Consider the following 16,396-nt stretch of genomic DNA (forward strand, 5'->3'; position numbering starts at 1 on the left):
CAGGCCTTCACCACCCTATTGTCTATGTCCATGGATTATGCATACAAATTCTTTGGTTGATCTCTACCCACCCACCTCAGTCTTTCCTCTGAGATTCAACAGTCTGTTCCACGCTTCTTTGTCTCTGAATCTATACTTTAATGGGTTAGATGCTGTGGTGAGGGACTTAGGAAGAATCAAGGATAAATACCAGGTTTCTACCTTAAGCAACTTGATGGTACTTAAGGTAACTACACAAAATGAATGTGTGGGAATAGGACATTATGCATGTATGTACCTTTGATTTTTTTTAAAAAATATTTTTAAATTAATTTCAGAGAGAAAGGGTGAGGGAAATAGAAACATCAATAATGAGGGAGAATTATTGATCGGTTGCCTCCTGCATGCCCCATACTGGGGATCAAGCCCACAATCTGGGCATGTGCCCTGACCAGGAATCCAACCCTGACCTTTTGGTTCATGGGTTGATGCTCAGCTGCTGGGCCACACTGGCCAGGCTCATTGTATTTCAGATGTATACTCTAAACCACATTGAAGGGGAAAAAAAGAAAGAATATCCAGGTAACCACAGTATTTGACTACATCAGTCTTGGCTAACATGAAATGGGCATATAACTTTTCATCAAATGGTTCTATATATATGCATGTGTGTGTTTGTGTGTGAGAGAGACAAAGAGGGAAGAAATGGACAAACAAACATAGAGAAGGAGATAGAAACAGAGATATTACTGGCCAGATAATGAGACTTGTGTTCTTATCTTCTTGGAGGAAAGATTTCAATCAAGAGACAAAGTGTAGAAAAACAAGCAAGAATGTATTGACTGCAGCAAAAATATACTTAGGAGAGTGAAACAAGATAGGGCTCAGAAGAGCAACAGGAGAGCCTAGGCTGGGCTTCTTCGGCTCACCGGGAAGGCATGGAAAAGGGGTCCTTGGAGACTCGGGGTTAGCCCAGGAAGAGCTGCTGCTGCTCATTGCTCCTCTGGTTGCAAGTCTAATGGGATCCCTTAGTGGTTAGGGGGTATGCGCCTACAGGGGAAGAAGAGGAGGTGAGAATGGCACTGGTATACTCTCTGGAGGAAAAGTACCCTGGAACATTAGTTTTCAGGGGTTTTAAAGGCTGGGCATTTAGGGGAGGTCTTAGGAGAGACTCAACAGAATATTCATCAGCTTTATGCTGATGTACCAAAATGAGGTTTAGTCTCTTAATTTGTCTGTTCTTGGGTGTGGTTGGCAAATGGCACTAATTAGATTTCTGTATGTCTCTCTGAATATGGTGATTTAAGCTATTTACCCTCTGGTTAGGGAGGAGAAGTGCAAGCCATTTACTCTTAAGTGTCCCTGGTTTAGGAAAGAAAGGATTTACTAGGTGGCTGCAAACTGCTGTTTTACTATCTGTCTTAGTTTCCTTATTCTGCTTGTCTGGATTTTTCCTAGCTTCTTACTGTTCTATAACATTACAGAGATAGTGGGTAAACAAAAAATAGCAAATGGAATGGTATGCTAATAGATGAATCTGGGCCAAACCCTATCTTCTAGAATCTCATATTGAGATGATTTCCTTTAAAAAGTCTACCTGGCATAGTAAAGTACATAATGCATTACCATATTAATATATAGATGACTTTACTAAAAGCCATATATTTTATGTTTGATAGGTACCAGATCTTAATTCATCTATATTTTCTTCACTCCATTAGGAAATAAATTAAGCTCTAGATATTATATTATTGAGAAGGAAGCTTTTAACTCATGAAGTATCAAAAGGTACTGTAGTTTCTCATTGGCATATTTTCCCATTCTTCACTAGAGATTTGTACCCATGAAATCAACCACCCCCGCTCCTGGCACATATAATGAATCTCGAACTGCTTTCAAGCCCTTGAAAAAAACACCAAAATCGAAAAATACCCCGTTTGGTCAAAGTGCTGCTCGATTTCCACAGGACTCCAAGACAGAGGAAATACCAGGTTAGCAATTAGTCCATGTATTACTACTGTTTAGCTTTATGTAACTTAATATTCTTAACAAGATGGATGCACCAGAGAGTAGTCTTTTTTATTGTTCTATGGCTGGTGTTATCATTTTAAAGCTTTTTAAAACATTAAATATAAGCACAGATAGATAACATAATTTTTCAGTTCAACATGTCACACATCTTATTTGTAATTTTCTATTATTTTCCTTTATATGGTGAATTTCATAGTTTTCTCTTGGTGGATATATATAACATCAGCTATGTGGTCACTGTCAGTAATATAACGTAGATTACTCAGTTTTGTTAAAATTCTATTTTGGGGATGTCCAATCACACATTCTAGTATTTGTTGTGGGTATTCTAGTATACAGAGCTAAGATTATAGCACCAAAATAACATATAATGGTGAACATACAGTTATCTGTTGCTGCATAACCAACTTAGTGGCTTAAAATAAAAAGACTGTTCTGTTATATCTCACTGTCCTTTGGGATAGCTGGACGGAAGAACTCAGACGGTGCTCGTTCAGGGTGGGTGCATAGCTCCAGCACTGCTGCCCCAAGTAGTTGGTCCTTTAACATGGTAGCTCGGGGCACCACCGACCTTGCAGGATGCTGCAAGGCCTTCTATGACCTACCCTTAGAAACCCCAGGACACCACTTCTGTCACATTCTGTTAGTCAACCAAGTCACTTAGGGCAGTACATATTGAACAGAAGGATATGAAGCTTCATCTCTCAATGACAGTTAGCAAAGAATTTGTGGCCATCTTTAACCTATTTCAGACTACCCTCTGATCACAAAATATTTATATTTTTCCCACATGCATTCTCAAGGCCACCAGAGTCTCATGAATTATGGTATAATCTTGAAATCTAGGATCTTGTTATTTGAGTCAGATATGGTCCAAGTGAGGATTCTTGGGTCTGGTTTTTCAGATCAGCTTCTTGGACTCCTCTCTATCAGAAGAGCTGTGAACTAAAGGTGCAAGTTAGGAGCTCCTCTCATTCAACACATAGTGATGGGAGAGAGATAGGATAATCATAATTGACATTCCTATTCAAAAAGGAGGGAAAATTGGAGGCCCAGAGCAGTCACAAGCTTATAGCAGTTAGAAATCCAACCAGGTGTATGTTGCCATTTCCTTGATTAAGTCCCAGTTGGGCTCTCGAAATTTTTTTCCATCGTCTTTTGTTCTACTTCTTGGTTTTATCCTTTGAATCATCCTTCCTTTCTATAAGAAATAGGTTATGTTTGCAGCTGGAGCTTTCTTAGCCTGCTTCCTGGACATATTTGCCTTTTTCCTGAACATTACCAGAGGAGAAATTTGGAAGATGGCAGGAATGAAACATATTAGCATTTAGATTTTCTGAGAGTTGGCACAACTTTTGGTAGACACATGGAGACTAGACTTTAGAATTGAAATATTTAAAAGATTGGGAAGAGTTTATGGGCAGTTTCCTTGAGAAAAACATTATATATATATATATATATATATATATATATATATATATATATATATATATATAACAGAAGTATAGAGGATTTGACCATATAGAATGATTTGATCACATTTAATCCAGAAGGAATCTCAAGTACTATCTAGCCATGTGCTACTCAAAGTGCCCATTTGTCAATTGTTTTCTGCCTACAGTGAGAAAGGAGATGTACCAGAATGTAAGTCAACAGTTTTCCCATGGAAAAAGAATATTTACAAAATGCTTAGTAAAATATTCAATTTACAATTAGTTGTAAGCTCCTTTTATTGTAGATTGCTCTTGGACAGGCAGCAGTCCACAGACCACATTTTGAATAGCACTGAAGTCAATTCCTATTATCTTCATACAAGAACTTGAAGCCCAGAAAAACAAAAGAGATTAAGTGGTTTCATACCTATTTAGTTGCAGAGCCAATTTTATAGAATCCAGGTAACATGAGTATAATGAAGTCAACTGTTCTTTCTAGTGTATCATATTATATTTTATGCATATTGCTGCTCACTGGAACTGATTTAAAAATACTGAATTATAAAACATATACAAGTAAGTATTTTTTTTAAAAATACATTTTTATTGATTTCAGAGAGTAAGTGAGAGGGAGAGAAAGATAGAAACATCAATGATGAGAGAGAACCATTGATTGGCTGCTTCCTGCACGCTCCACACTGGGGATCAAGTCTGCAACCTGAGCATGTACCCTGACCAGGAATTAAACCATGACCTCCATGGTTCATAGGTTGACGCTCAACCACTGACTCACACCAGGTGGACTACAAATAAGTATTTTTGATCTGTGGTTGAGAATACACATATGTGGAAGGCCAACTTATACACAGATTTTCATCTGCGTGGGTGTTGGTGCCCTTAACCCCTGTATTGGGTCAACTATTTGTTTCAAATATTTGAATGTTTTGATAAAAACTTTTTCAGTGACATGAAAGTTGTTTGTATTATTTGAATGAAAAAAAGAGAAATTTTATTCTCTCAGATTGCCACTGAAGAAAATATTCTTGGTTATAAATATACACTAGAAGCTAAAAGGCAAGACATTTAAAATAACTGCTGTGATAGGAAGATTGGATGATAGGTAATTTTTTTCCCCAAATTGATTTTAATGTTGCTACATCAACTTTTCAATACTTTTTGCCATCAAGAACGTCTTTCTTTCTTCCTTTCTTCTTTGAGGAGTTACAATTTACATAATAAAATAACTCATTTTAAGTGTACAGTTTGATGAGTTTTGGTAAATGTATATAGTCAAGTATCCATTACTGCAATCAAGGTTTGAAACATTTCCATAATTCAAGTTCTCTCATGCCCCTTTGCAGTTAATCTCCATTCTCACTTCTGGCCCTAGGCAGCCGTTTTTGTCATTATGATGTTGCAGTTTTTGAAATTTTATATAAATAGAATCATCCAAAATTCAGGATTTACATCTGTTTTCTTTCACTTAGTATGATTTTTTTGAGGCTCATTTGTGTTGATGCATTTGTCTTCCCTTTTTATTGCTGAGTAGTTTTCCATTGTTTGGGTATAGCATGTTTTGTTTACTATTTATTCACCAGCTGATGGACATTTGGGTAGTTTTTATTTCTATTGAGAATGTACCTAGGAGTAGAATTTCTGGGTCATATGGTATGTATATATTTAACTTCCTAAGAATCTGACAAATTTTTTTTCGAAGTGGCATACCATTTTGCATTCTGCTAGCAATATATGAGAATTCTTTCTAAAAATTAAAAGCATATTTATTCTTATATATTATATTTTTCACAATCTTAGGTCCTGGGTCTTATAATATCCTAAATGATACTGTCATTGACAACTCTAGCAAAACGTGCTTAAAGAAACAAAGCAAAAGTGCATTTGGGTCTTCTGCTCCTCGGACATTCTTCTGGGATCAGAAAGAAGATTTTACTACTCCTGGGCCTGCTGCTTATCAGGTAACATGTGAATGTCAAAATAACATTTCTTACATCTAATTAATACCAATAATTTAGGGTTAAAAATTACATGTGGTATAAATGAGTCATTATAAGTCATATGATTATTATTGAAATTATTATATGGTGAATTATGATATAAGAATAATAGTTAATTTGCCCTAACCAGTTTGGCTCAGTGGATAGAGCATTGGCCCAAGGACTGAAGGGTCCCAGGTTCGATTCTGGTCAAGAGCACATACTTTGCTCCATCCCTAGTTGCATGTGCAGAAGGCAACCAATCAATGTGTCTATCTCACATAGATCAACGTTTCTCTCTCTCTGTCTCTCCCCCTCTCTTCCACTCTCTCTAAAAATCAATGGAAAAATATCTTCGGGTGAAAAAGAATACTTGTTAATTTGGTTCACAGCTATGTTTGTAATTTTTTTTAAACAATTTATCTTATTCTATATCTCTTTGAGGATCTTATATGTATTTCTTTAAATGCTTATCTTCATTTTGAGATTGTTCCATCTGATTCTTACATTTTATATCAACCAGTCATTGTTTTGTATCTTATGTGGGGATTAAAAGAGAGAAAATAATGTTGAAAGTGATATGAAGATGATTAATGGAAACCTTAATGCATTACTTAAGTGTTTGATGCCAACATGACTGCATATGCAACCCTGCATGTGGTATAATGATGGCATTAATACCATTAAAACCCCTTTGTAATAAATTTATGACTAATGAAACATGACATTTAGAAATTGACTTCAAATGTCTAATTATCTTACTCAGATGCATATATTCATGAGGAGTAAAACTTTGTTTCAGTATATTTAAATGTTTAAGAATTCATATATCTTTTCAAGATTACCTCCACTGATGCAGGGTGCCATGCTAGGTTCATTTGCAGAAGTCTGATCTCACTGATATGGTTAACATACATATTTTGAACAATTCAGAATGTTAAACTTTTGAGTATTGTCATCATTATTTTACAAAAGTATAAACAAATGGTTCTTCTGTTGGCATTTTTTAAAGAATAAACAATAGTTCCATTGTTTATTACATATATAGGGGGAAAGACACTTTTCCATCACATAAATTTAAAATTAGTTATTAAATTACCTTACATTAGTATTATCATTGCAAGTGCACAGGGAACAAATACGACAACTCTAACAAGTTCATATAAGTTAAAATGACATTGGTAGAAAAATAGGGAAAAAGAAAAAGAGTGGAAAGAAAGAAGACCAGAGATGTGAGGAGAAATATAAAGAGGTGAGATAATGGGAAGAGATCTCATGTTGAAAAGTTTGAGGAGGTACAGAGTACCCTCTATAAAAAAACTAAAGCAGAAGCATGTAGGAAAAATTGCCACTATGGTAAGGAACTGCTGCTTCTCCTATGAAGAAGCAATCCAAGGAAGAAATCCACTTTCCTTTTTTTTAAAAAATATATTTTATTATTCTTATTTTTTTTATTGTTTAAAGTATTACATATAGTAGTACATATATCTCCTTTTTTTCCCCCATTAACCTTCCCCACCCCCTGTTGCATGCCTTGCACAAACCCTTGACCACCTCTCATTGTCTGAGCCCAACAGAAAGCCATCTGTCAAAGCACAAATACAGATTCCCAGGACTGGAGTTGGGACAATAGCTTAAAATCTGGTGCATGTCACCCCTTTGATTACTTAGCACCATTTGCATATTTAAATTTATAGTTGAACTTCGACATAATATTCCAGACAAATCCATAATTCTGCCTAATACTGTACATCTGTCCCTTATATAACAAAAGTATTTTTATTCTGAAAAATGAGGAGACACAAGTTTCCAACAATGATTGTCTTCATCTCTGGGAAATTTTAGTCATAGTCCATTTAAATATTTTTTTATTTAATAGTGTTATAAATTATTGATTTAGTTTTAAATTTTTACCTAAATACTAAATTATACATTATTAATGTATTATAAAACTTTTAAAGTAAAAAGGAGGAGAAGAGTGAATATTAAAATAGTACACACATAGTCTGACCAGCATGGCTCAGTGGTTGAGTGTCGACCTATGAACCAGGTCATGGTTTGATTCCCGGTCAGGGCACATGCCTGGATTGCAGGCTTGATCCCCAATGTTGGGTGTGCAGGAGGAAGACTATGAGTGATTCTCTCTCATCATTGATGTTTCTATCTCTCTCTTCCTCTCTGAAGTCAATAGAAATTTATTTAAAATAAATAAAAGAAGTAGCAAGGCTTTCAGAAATTTAGACATTCATTATGCTTAGAAGAGTACTGTTTAATTTCTATGCAGTTGGTTTTTTTTCTAATTATTTATTGATTTCAAGCTTACTTCCATTGCAAAAATAGATTAAACTCAATTATTTCAATTAATTAAAAATGTAAGTTTTTTAATGAATCAGCATGTGATCACTTTTTATGTGTGTTTGTGAAGGAATGACCCATCATCACTTTGTGATATCTACAGAATTCTCCTTATTGCATTAAAATATCCTTAACGGGCATAGTATTTTAGCTGCTAGCTCTCTCAGTATCATGAGGTAGAACTCACGAGCAGCTGCAGATTTTACTTTATTTGAAACAGCCTGATTATATCTGGCAATTATTTTCAAGTGTTTTGAAATCTATTTTTATGAACCAAAATATGATTTTTTTTTTTCAGCAGGAAAGTTACTTCTGATAAAAATGATGGGGCCCGGCCAGAATGGTTCAGTGGTTGAGTGTCGACCTATGAGCCAGGAGGTCACGCTTCGATTCCCAGTCAGGGCACATGCCTGGGTTGCGAGCTCGATCCCCAATGTGGGGCGTGCAGGAGGCAGCCAATCGACGGTTCTCTCTCATCATTGATGTTTCTGTCTCTCTCCCTCTCCCTTTCTCTCTCTGAAATCAATAAAAACATATTTAAAAAAAAAGATGGGCATAAAATAGAGCTTAGTAATTTTTTTCTCAATCTTGAAAAAAGCCTTTTATGAATATCATTACTCAAAAATGCCTTTTTAAAAATCTTAATTTCACTTTAGACCACTTTCTCACATATTTAATTAACAGCATTGCTATTAGGTTGGTTTTTACCTATTATTTATTTCCTTTTCTTAATCTTTTATTTTTTAATCCTCACCCAAGGATATTTTTTCCATGAACTTCTAGAGAGAGTGGAAGGAAGGGAAAAGGGAAAGAGAGAGAGAGAAACACTGATGTGAAAGAGACACATTGATTAGGTGTCTCCCCCATGCACTCCTACTGGGGAACCTGCAACCAAGGTATGTGCCCTTGACTGGGAATGGAACCTGTGAACCTTTGGTATATGGGCTCTAAACACTGAGCCATGCTGGCTGGGCTGATTATTTATTTCTTAAAGGTAGGGATTCTGTATTCATTGTTGCTCTTCATGGTTTGGCATCATGATAGGAACATAGTAGGTTTTCAGTATATACCTTTACATTTAAGGAAGAATATAAATCAGAGGCTACTCCTTTATCCTATGAGCAGTGTCTTCAGAACATTCTACAAGGAAAGATGGTGGTAGTTATGAAATATTTAATGAGCTAAAAAGACATGAAATCTTTCTTAAATCGATATAGGGTCTAAAGAAACACTTGACATTGTCTACATAAAAATTGAGGAGTGATTTTTATCTTCTAAGTTGTGCCTTGCACCTCACTTAGTTGCGTTGTTTCTGTGCCTAGAATTTCTGAAATCTGAGACTATTTGAGGTTATTTTTATCTTCTGTATCAATATAGCTTGTTCAATGTATTTTTATTCAAATATGAATATACCTTTTAAATCTTAAATTTATTTATTTAAAAATGTATATTTATTTTTCATGTTTTGAATTTTTCAGGTGAGATAAGTCATGCTCTTATGTAAAAATGGGAAACAATATGAATGTCATTAATTGTTTGCCAGTGTTGAACTTTTGTTCAGATTTTTCTAATTTGTCCTATTTCCAAAATCCTTTCCTGACCTAGCACTTTATTCCTGGTGACCTATTCTATCTACACTTTCTTTAGGGTTAGTTAAGTGTGCTAATTTTTTTAATAGTGATGGTGAGCCACCAGCACTGTGGTTTTTATTGGGCTTCAGAGAGTCCTAAGATTAGTTGTGTTTGTCTTAAAAGAAATTTCTAGAAATATATGATGAGCATCAATTTAACTTGTGATAAGAATTTGCTCTCAGTTAAAGATTACTTAAAAAAACTCTATAGAGGAGAAACCAAGATGGCGGCATAGGTAAACACCTGAATTTGCTGCCTCACACAACCACTTCAAAACTACAACAAAAGACAAAACAGACATCATCCCGAACCACAGGAAGGCTGGCTAAGTGGAAATTCTACAACTAGAAGGGAAGAGAAAAGCACACTGAGACTCAGAGGAGCTGTGGAAGTAAAGTCCAGAGGTACGGAGGCGTGCGCGTGCGTGGAGAGGGCTGGCAACTGAGTATGCGGCTGGATTTTTCAATCTGCAGGGAGACACAGCTCCCGACTGCTCTGAACTCCAGTTCCGGGCGAGACTCTGGGGATCCAGACTCATACAGGGAGAAACTGGACTGTCTGGCAGCGGGCAGAACTCAAGGGCGGCTTTCTCTCAGAGGTGCTTGCAGTGATTACCACAGGACACTGAGACCCGGGGGCCTCTTAGGGCAGGGCTGACGGGAAGCCATTGCTGTTTGCTCCACCCTGAGACTCCGCCCCATCCAAGCTGTGCGCAGAGGCTTTTGCATATGAATGGCCTAGTCCTTTGAAATCTAAACTTACCTAACAAACTGCAGCTGAGTCAGAAAGACCCAGAACATCCAAAAGAAGGCCCAAGGCCCAACAGCAGCTTGCATTGCTTCACAGCTGGGCCTCATCTGGGCACCTCCAAAACCCAAACAAAGAAGAGGAATCTGCAGATATCTCCATAGCTCCTGTTGGGTGGCCTCAGGCAGAGGCTAAATTAGAACCTCCTTGGAGATCCAAGAGCCAGTGTACCCAGGGGTCAGAGTAGGACCATCCAGATTACAACTCCTCAGATCCATAAGGGACACACTCAGGGGGCAGACTCAGTGAGCACCAAAGCCCCACTGAAGCAAGTCTTGCCCCATAAGGGTGTCTCCAGCACAGAAGTTTTTCCATTGTAGACACAGCTGATCCTCACAACCAATTGGCCTGGAGGTCAATTCCTCCCAGTGATACCAACAATAATCAAGGCTTAGCTACAACAAGACTGTGCACACAGTCCACAAAGGGGTGCACCAAGAGTGTCCACCTCAGGTAACTGGGGACGCTGAGCCACTGTGCCCTATAGGACACCTAGCACACAAAGCCACTCTGTCAACTCAGGGAAGCAGCCAAAATGTGGAGACAAAAAAACAAGTCACAAATGAAAGAAATGGAAGAAAGCAAACTACTGGATATAGAGTCCAAAACCATGGTTATAAGGTTTTTCAAGAATTTTCTAGAAAAGGCCGATAAATTTAGTGAGACCCTTGAGGATATGAAAAACGAGCAACTAGAAATTAAGCATACACTGACTGAAATTAAAAATAAAATACAGAGATCCAACAGCAGACTAGAGGATCACAAGAATCAAGTCAAAGATTTGAAATACAAAGAAGCAAAAAACAACCAACCGGAAAAGTAAAAAGAAAAAAGAATCCCAAAATATGAAGATAGTGTAAGGAGCCTCTGGGACAACTTCAAGCATACTAACATCCCAATTATGGGGGTGCCAGAAGAAGAGAAAGAGCAAGATACTGAAAACCTCTTTGAAGAAATAATGACCGAAAACTTCCCCCACCTGGTGAAAGAAATAGACTTACAAGTCCAGGAAGCACAGAGAACCCCAAAGAAAAGGAATCCAAAGAGGACCACACCAAGACACATCATTATTAAAATGCCAATAGCAAAAGAAAAAGAGAGAATATTAAAAGCAGCAAGAGAAAAACAGTTAGTTACCTGCAAGGGAGCACCCATATGATTGTCAGCTGATTTCTCAACAGAAATTATGCAGGCCAGACAGGAGTGTTAAAAAATATTCAAAGTGATGAAAAGCAAGAACCTACAACTAAGATTACGCTACCCAGCAAAGCTATCATTTAGAATTGAAGGGTAGATAAGGAGCTTCACAGATAAGAAAAAGCTAAAGAAGTTCATCACCACCAAACCAGTATTATATGAAATGCTGAAAGGTATTCTATAAGAAGAGGAAGAAGAAGAAAAAGGTAAAGATAAAAATTATGAACAACAAATACATATCTATCAACAAGTGAATCTAAAAATCAAGTGAATAAAAAATCTGATGAACAGAATAAACTGGTGAATATAATAGAATCAGGGGTATAGAAACGGAGTGGACTGACAACCCTTGAGGGGGAAGGGGTGTGGGGGTGCGGGAAGAGACTGGACAAAAATCATACACCTATGGATGAGGACAGTTGTGGGGGGTAAGGGCTTAGGGTGGGGTGGGAACTGGGTGGAGGGGAGCTATGGGGGGAAAAAAGAGGGACAACTGTAATAATCTGAACAATAAAGATTAAAAAAAAAAACCTCTATAGAGGATGGTTTTCTTGCTTGTTAGCAAGTATTGAGTATATTCACTTCAGATAAATAATTTCAAAGAACTGATTATCTTGTATGTGTAGATCTAGATCTCATAATTATGAATTTTGGAGATTTTATTTTTGGTACCTGTTCTGAATGTACATCTTTGATTTGAGCTTGAACATTCTCAGGATTTGCATTTATAATTTTGTTATTTTTGATTAAAAAAACACTCACAATCAGGAAGCAACCTACAAATTATATTATTGTAAATGTTAAAATGTCTTCAACTTGCTCATTTAAATTTGCTTATTAAATTTAAAATATTCACACTTAAACTCAATTTTAGCATGAGATTGTATAGAAAAATTTGTTTTTTATGTATGCACTAGAAGTTTTAAAATTTGTAATCCATTGATTCTGATATTTGTTACCTTTAAAAACATGATAATACCCCTATATTGAATGAGGATACTTATTATTTAATCCATCATATGTAGGTGTATGTTCGTGTATTAATGACCCTTGGGGATTACCTATTATCATGCACTGTAATCAGTTGAGAGTTTAAAGCAACACTCCCAACATTATATTATCAAAGGGAAAAAGCTGTTCTATAGTTCAGGGACACTGTAGATCATTTATGTCTACAGCCCATCCTCTTCCTTGACTTCAGACATGTGTCCAACTGCCTGTCTGATATCTTCACTTGAATTTCTAATTGGCATTTTTAATTTTAATGCATCAAAACCCAATTAAGTCTTGTCACATTTTTATTTCCTATAATTCCAGATGAATATTATATAAGTATTGTAAAACACAACTCAAATGATTAATTTAGGCAAACAATGTTTTTGAAGGTGGCAAACTTTGAGCTGGTTCTTAAAGTTAATTTTGTGAATTGAGAAAGATTAAGAAAAAGACACATTTGTTGACTTCCTAGGATAGGTATTAAGCCTCTTTTATTTCTCATTCCTGTTTCTGTCATGACTATCTGGATTTTCTTTGAAACTTAAGTTGCACAAATTCTCTTCAAGATAAAGCTTATTTTTAACATGATTGTAAAGTATTTGTTGTGTTGTCAGTATTCTTAGAAGGTACATATCACTGTGGATTTATTTTGCTAAAAGAGTTATTTATTAGAAACTATTAGCTCCTTTAATCTTTATCATAAAGATGCCCCTTTCCTCTTTAGAATTATATTATTGGATCTTTATTACAAATAGATTTCTCCTTTGGTATGTTCCCACAAGTCTCTAAGACTCTTTTAAGTCTTTTTAAATCTATTTCTCTCTGTTCTGATTTGATAATTTCTTTGATCTTTAAGTTTGATGATTCTTTTCTTTGTCATCTTCATTATGCCATGTGGCTCATCTGGTGAAGTTTAAAAAAATTTGTCATTGTTTTTTCTATTCTGAAATTGTCATTTTTTGGTATATTGTAGATTCTTATTAAGAGTTTCTAATATTCCATCCTATATAATAAAAGCATAGTATGCAAATTGTCCCCTCAACTGGGAGTTCGTCCGCGAGTTCGACCAGGGGGCGGGGCTGGCTGGGGGAAGGGAGGGAGTACCCAGCCAGCAGCCAGCAGCTGCTAGGGACCCTACCAGTGCACAAATTTCGTACACTGGGCCTCTAGTGTTGGATAAATGAGCATGTGAGTGTCTGAGCAAGGGAGTGAATGGACACATGGGTGGACTCCTCCCGATGATGAAGCCCTGTAGTCTCTGCCCAGTCTTTCTGGGCATTCTAAACCAAATGAACTATGATTCAGATTCTGAGTTTCCGTGAGGATCATGGGAAACAGAGGGAAACAGTCGCTGAGACTGAATGTCTGCACTGAGAAAATAAGGGCTACTAGAAGGCTGGTGCAGACATGCTAGACTTTGTGCCTGGGCCCTGGCTCCTCACCATTCACTGACTGGATGACCTCACACAAAACCTGTGCCCGCTCTGGACCTCTTAAGATGGAGGGTGAAAGCTTGCAAGTGCTAAAACTGTGTGCTCTTATTAATGGTTGGAAGATAAAGTTTTTCCCAGATTCTGGAGGGAAAGGTAGGCTTCATCTAAGGAAGTTTTCCTGACTGAATTCCTTTTCTTTTTCTTCCTGCTTCAGATGAGATGTGGCTTTGGCCATATTTCAGAAGGGCTCTGGGCAGTGGGAGAGGCTGTTTATGATGGAAACAAGCTCTTCTCCCTACAACCCAGCAGCTAGAGTGTGGGGGCTCAGGTCTGTCCAGCCCATACAACTGTCATTCCCAGAGGGAAAGGGGGAGACTTTACTCCACTTGGAGGAGAAAGACAAAAATCCTGACCTCAGCGTAAATGCATTTCCCCTTCAAGCCAGCTCAGTCTCTGCTTCATGCTTTTGAAAAACCTCAGACATCCCCTCCTCGGCACCTAGTACATCTATAATCCACAACGCTTTGGGTTATTCTTATTGTGATTCTTCCACACATCTGTAGACTCCCTGAGGGCAGGTCCAAGCCTGTCTCGTTCATGAATGTACCTCTAGTATTTGGTTCTGTGCCATGAACATAGTAGACACTCATCAATGTTTGTGAAGTGAATACATGACTGTGGCCTTAGGCAAGTCTCTTTGCCTCTCTGGGCTTTGGTTTCTCCATCTGAAAACAAAATGGATAGATGGTCTGTGAGAGCCCTGAACCCTCATAGGAAATGCTGGGAGATGACCAGACTGTCATAGGATGGTGACCCTGAGGCCTTGCGCACTCCTCATTATCCAAGGTCCCCTCTGGCACCTCTCCTTTCCACAGAGCTCGTGCACATAGCCTATGTGATTTTGAATGGCTCTTTCAGAAATTTTCAGAAGCATCATCTAATTAGCAAGTAGAGGGAGCTCAGCATGGCCAGGCCTCACCACCTGTACCAGATGGAAAAGTTCTGGGAAAGTCATTGCTCAGAGGCCTCTCTGACTCGCCCATTGAGAGGCAGGCAGGAACCATGTCTGAACCGCGTGTGCTGGCAAGGAAACCAGCCCAGGCTTGACACAGCCTGGGCATTAGGAACTAGTTTATTATAATTGCTTGTTGGTACTTTGTATGATATCTGCTTTAAAATTCATGTCAGATAATTCAAGCATCTTTTCCATTTTGGTGTTTTCATCTATAGATTATCCTCTCTCATTTGAAAATCTCATAACTTTTCAAATCTTCTCATATCTTTTCCTTCATGTGATGACTAATTTTGGATTGTGTCCCAGACATTTTCAGTATTATTGATTCAGGTTTTCCTGAGCAGGATGCAAGGGTGATTTCTTTCCCGAGCTTTGTCCAGATGGTTTCAAAGAATGAAGCCAAAAAGGGTGGAAATTTATTGGAAGCAAGTATAGAATCCCACGTAGGGAAGGGGTTCCAAGGGGTAACCAACTCACCAAGCTCTTTTTTGCTAAGGCTTATAAAGCTGTGGTTCTTTGTTTCTTCATACTGCCTTCTAATTGGTCACTCTTTTGCAGAGTATCAGCTTCAAAGCCCAAACCCCATGTGGTGCCTCCTCTTTCTCTCCCCCTTCAGAGGTAGAATTCTCTATCTCCTGAGAAAATCTGTTTTCCTCTTCCATTTGTTGGCATTTCTCTATCCTCTGTGAAAGTTTGTTTCCTTCTTTTCCCCCATACCCTGTGGCTTTTCCTTATCTTCTCTGAATGGATGTCTTCCTCTCCCCTTATTCATTGACACCCTTTATTTATTTATTTATTTATTTATTTATTTATTTATTTATTTATTTATTTGTGAATGTATGCCTTCTGGCAGCTTTAAGCCCTTACCTATGCACTCCTCCCCCATAGATTCTTTTTATTCCTAAACCTGCCTATTTTATCCCTAAAACTCCTTTCAGTGTGTTATGAAATTCTGGTTTCTACTTAAATCTATTTTAGCAGTCAGTCAACTTATTTGGGTTTAGAGCACACAACCTAGACCATTTTTGTGTTCAAATGTCAATTTAGTCTTTAAAATCTTTGCACTTTCATTCTGTTCTGTTCTGGTTTTATGCTACCTAGCAACCAATTTGAAACCTGGACAGTATTCCACATATTTCAGTTCTCAGAGCTTTTGCTTTGTTGATTTTGGTTTGACCCATGACCCACTTGGGGATATACCAGGACTTCATACACAGATTTAAACAATCCCTTTCTTCAGTTCAGTCTTTTCTATAATCTACCATTCTCCTGCCACTCTAGCCTGGAGGAGGTGAGGTGCTGCCTTTGGTTGCCATTTGCTTAGAATAGAGTGGGGTCAGATGACATGTCCTGCCCTCTAGGCTCTGCAGCACCAGGTGGGGAGGAGAAGTATCATTTAGATGAACAATAAGGCACTGCCCACAATCTCCAGGACACCTGGGGTGGTGGGAGGAAGGGGAGGACTGGCAGGGTATAGATTCTTTTGTGGTGTTTCTGTTGAGGAGAGTGAATGTAGTCAAAAGTC

General features: G+C 37.6%; 1 protein-coding gene across 1 annotated transcript in view; it reads left to right on the top strand.

The window, feature by feature from the left end:
* Positions 1 to 14,169, top strand: part of STPG2 (sperm tail PG-rich repeat containing 2) — a gene marked incomplete at both ends in the record, with an annotated part of 119,647 nt that extends 105,478 nt beyond the window's left edge. The window contains 3 exons of the mRNA XM_080655375.1: positions 1,811 to 1,970; positions 5,259 to 5,419; positions 14,071 to 14,169. Coding sequence (XP_080511501.1) covers positions 1,811 to 1,970; positions 5,259 to 5,419; positions 14,071 to 14,169 — 420 coding nt within the window. The remainder of the gene's footprint in view (positions 1 to 1,810; positions 1,971 to 5,258; positions 5,420 to 14,070) is intronic.
* Positions 14,170 to 16,396: the final 2,227 nt, after the last annotated feature.

The sequence above is a fragment of the Plecotus auritus genome (assembly GCF_963455305.1).
Source record: "Plecotus auritus genome assembly, chromosome: 1".
Lineage (NCBI taxonomy): Eukaryota > Metazoa > Chordata > Mammalia > Chiroptera > Vespertilionidae > Plecotus > Plecotus auritus.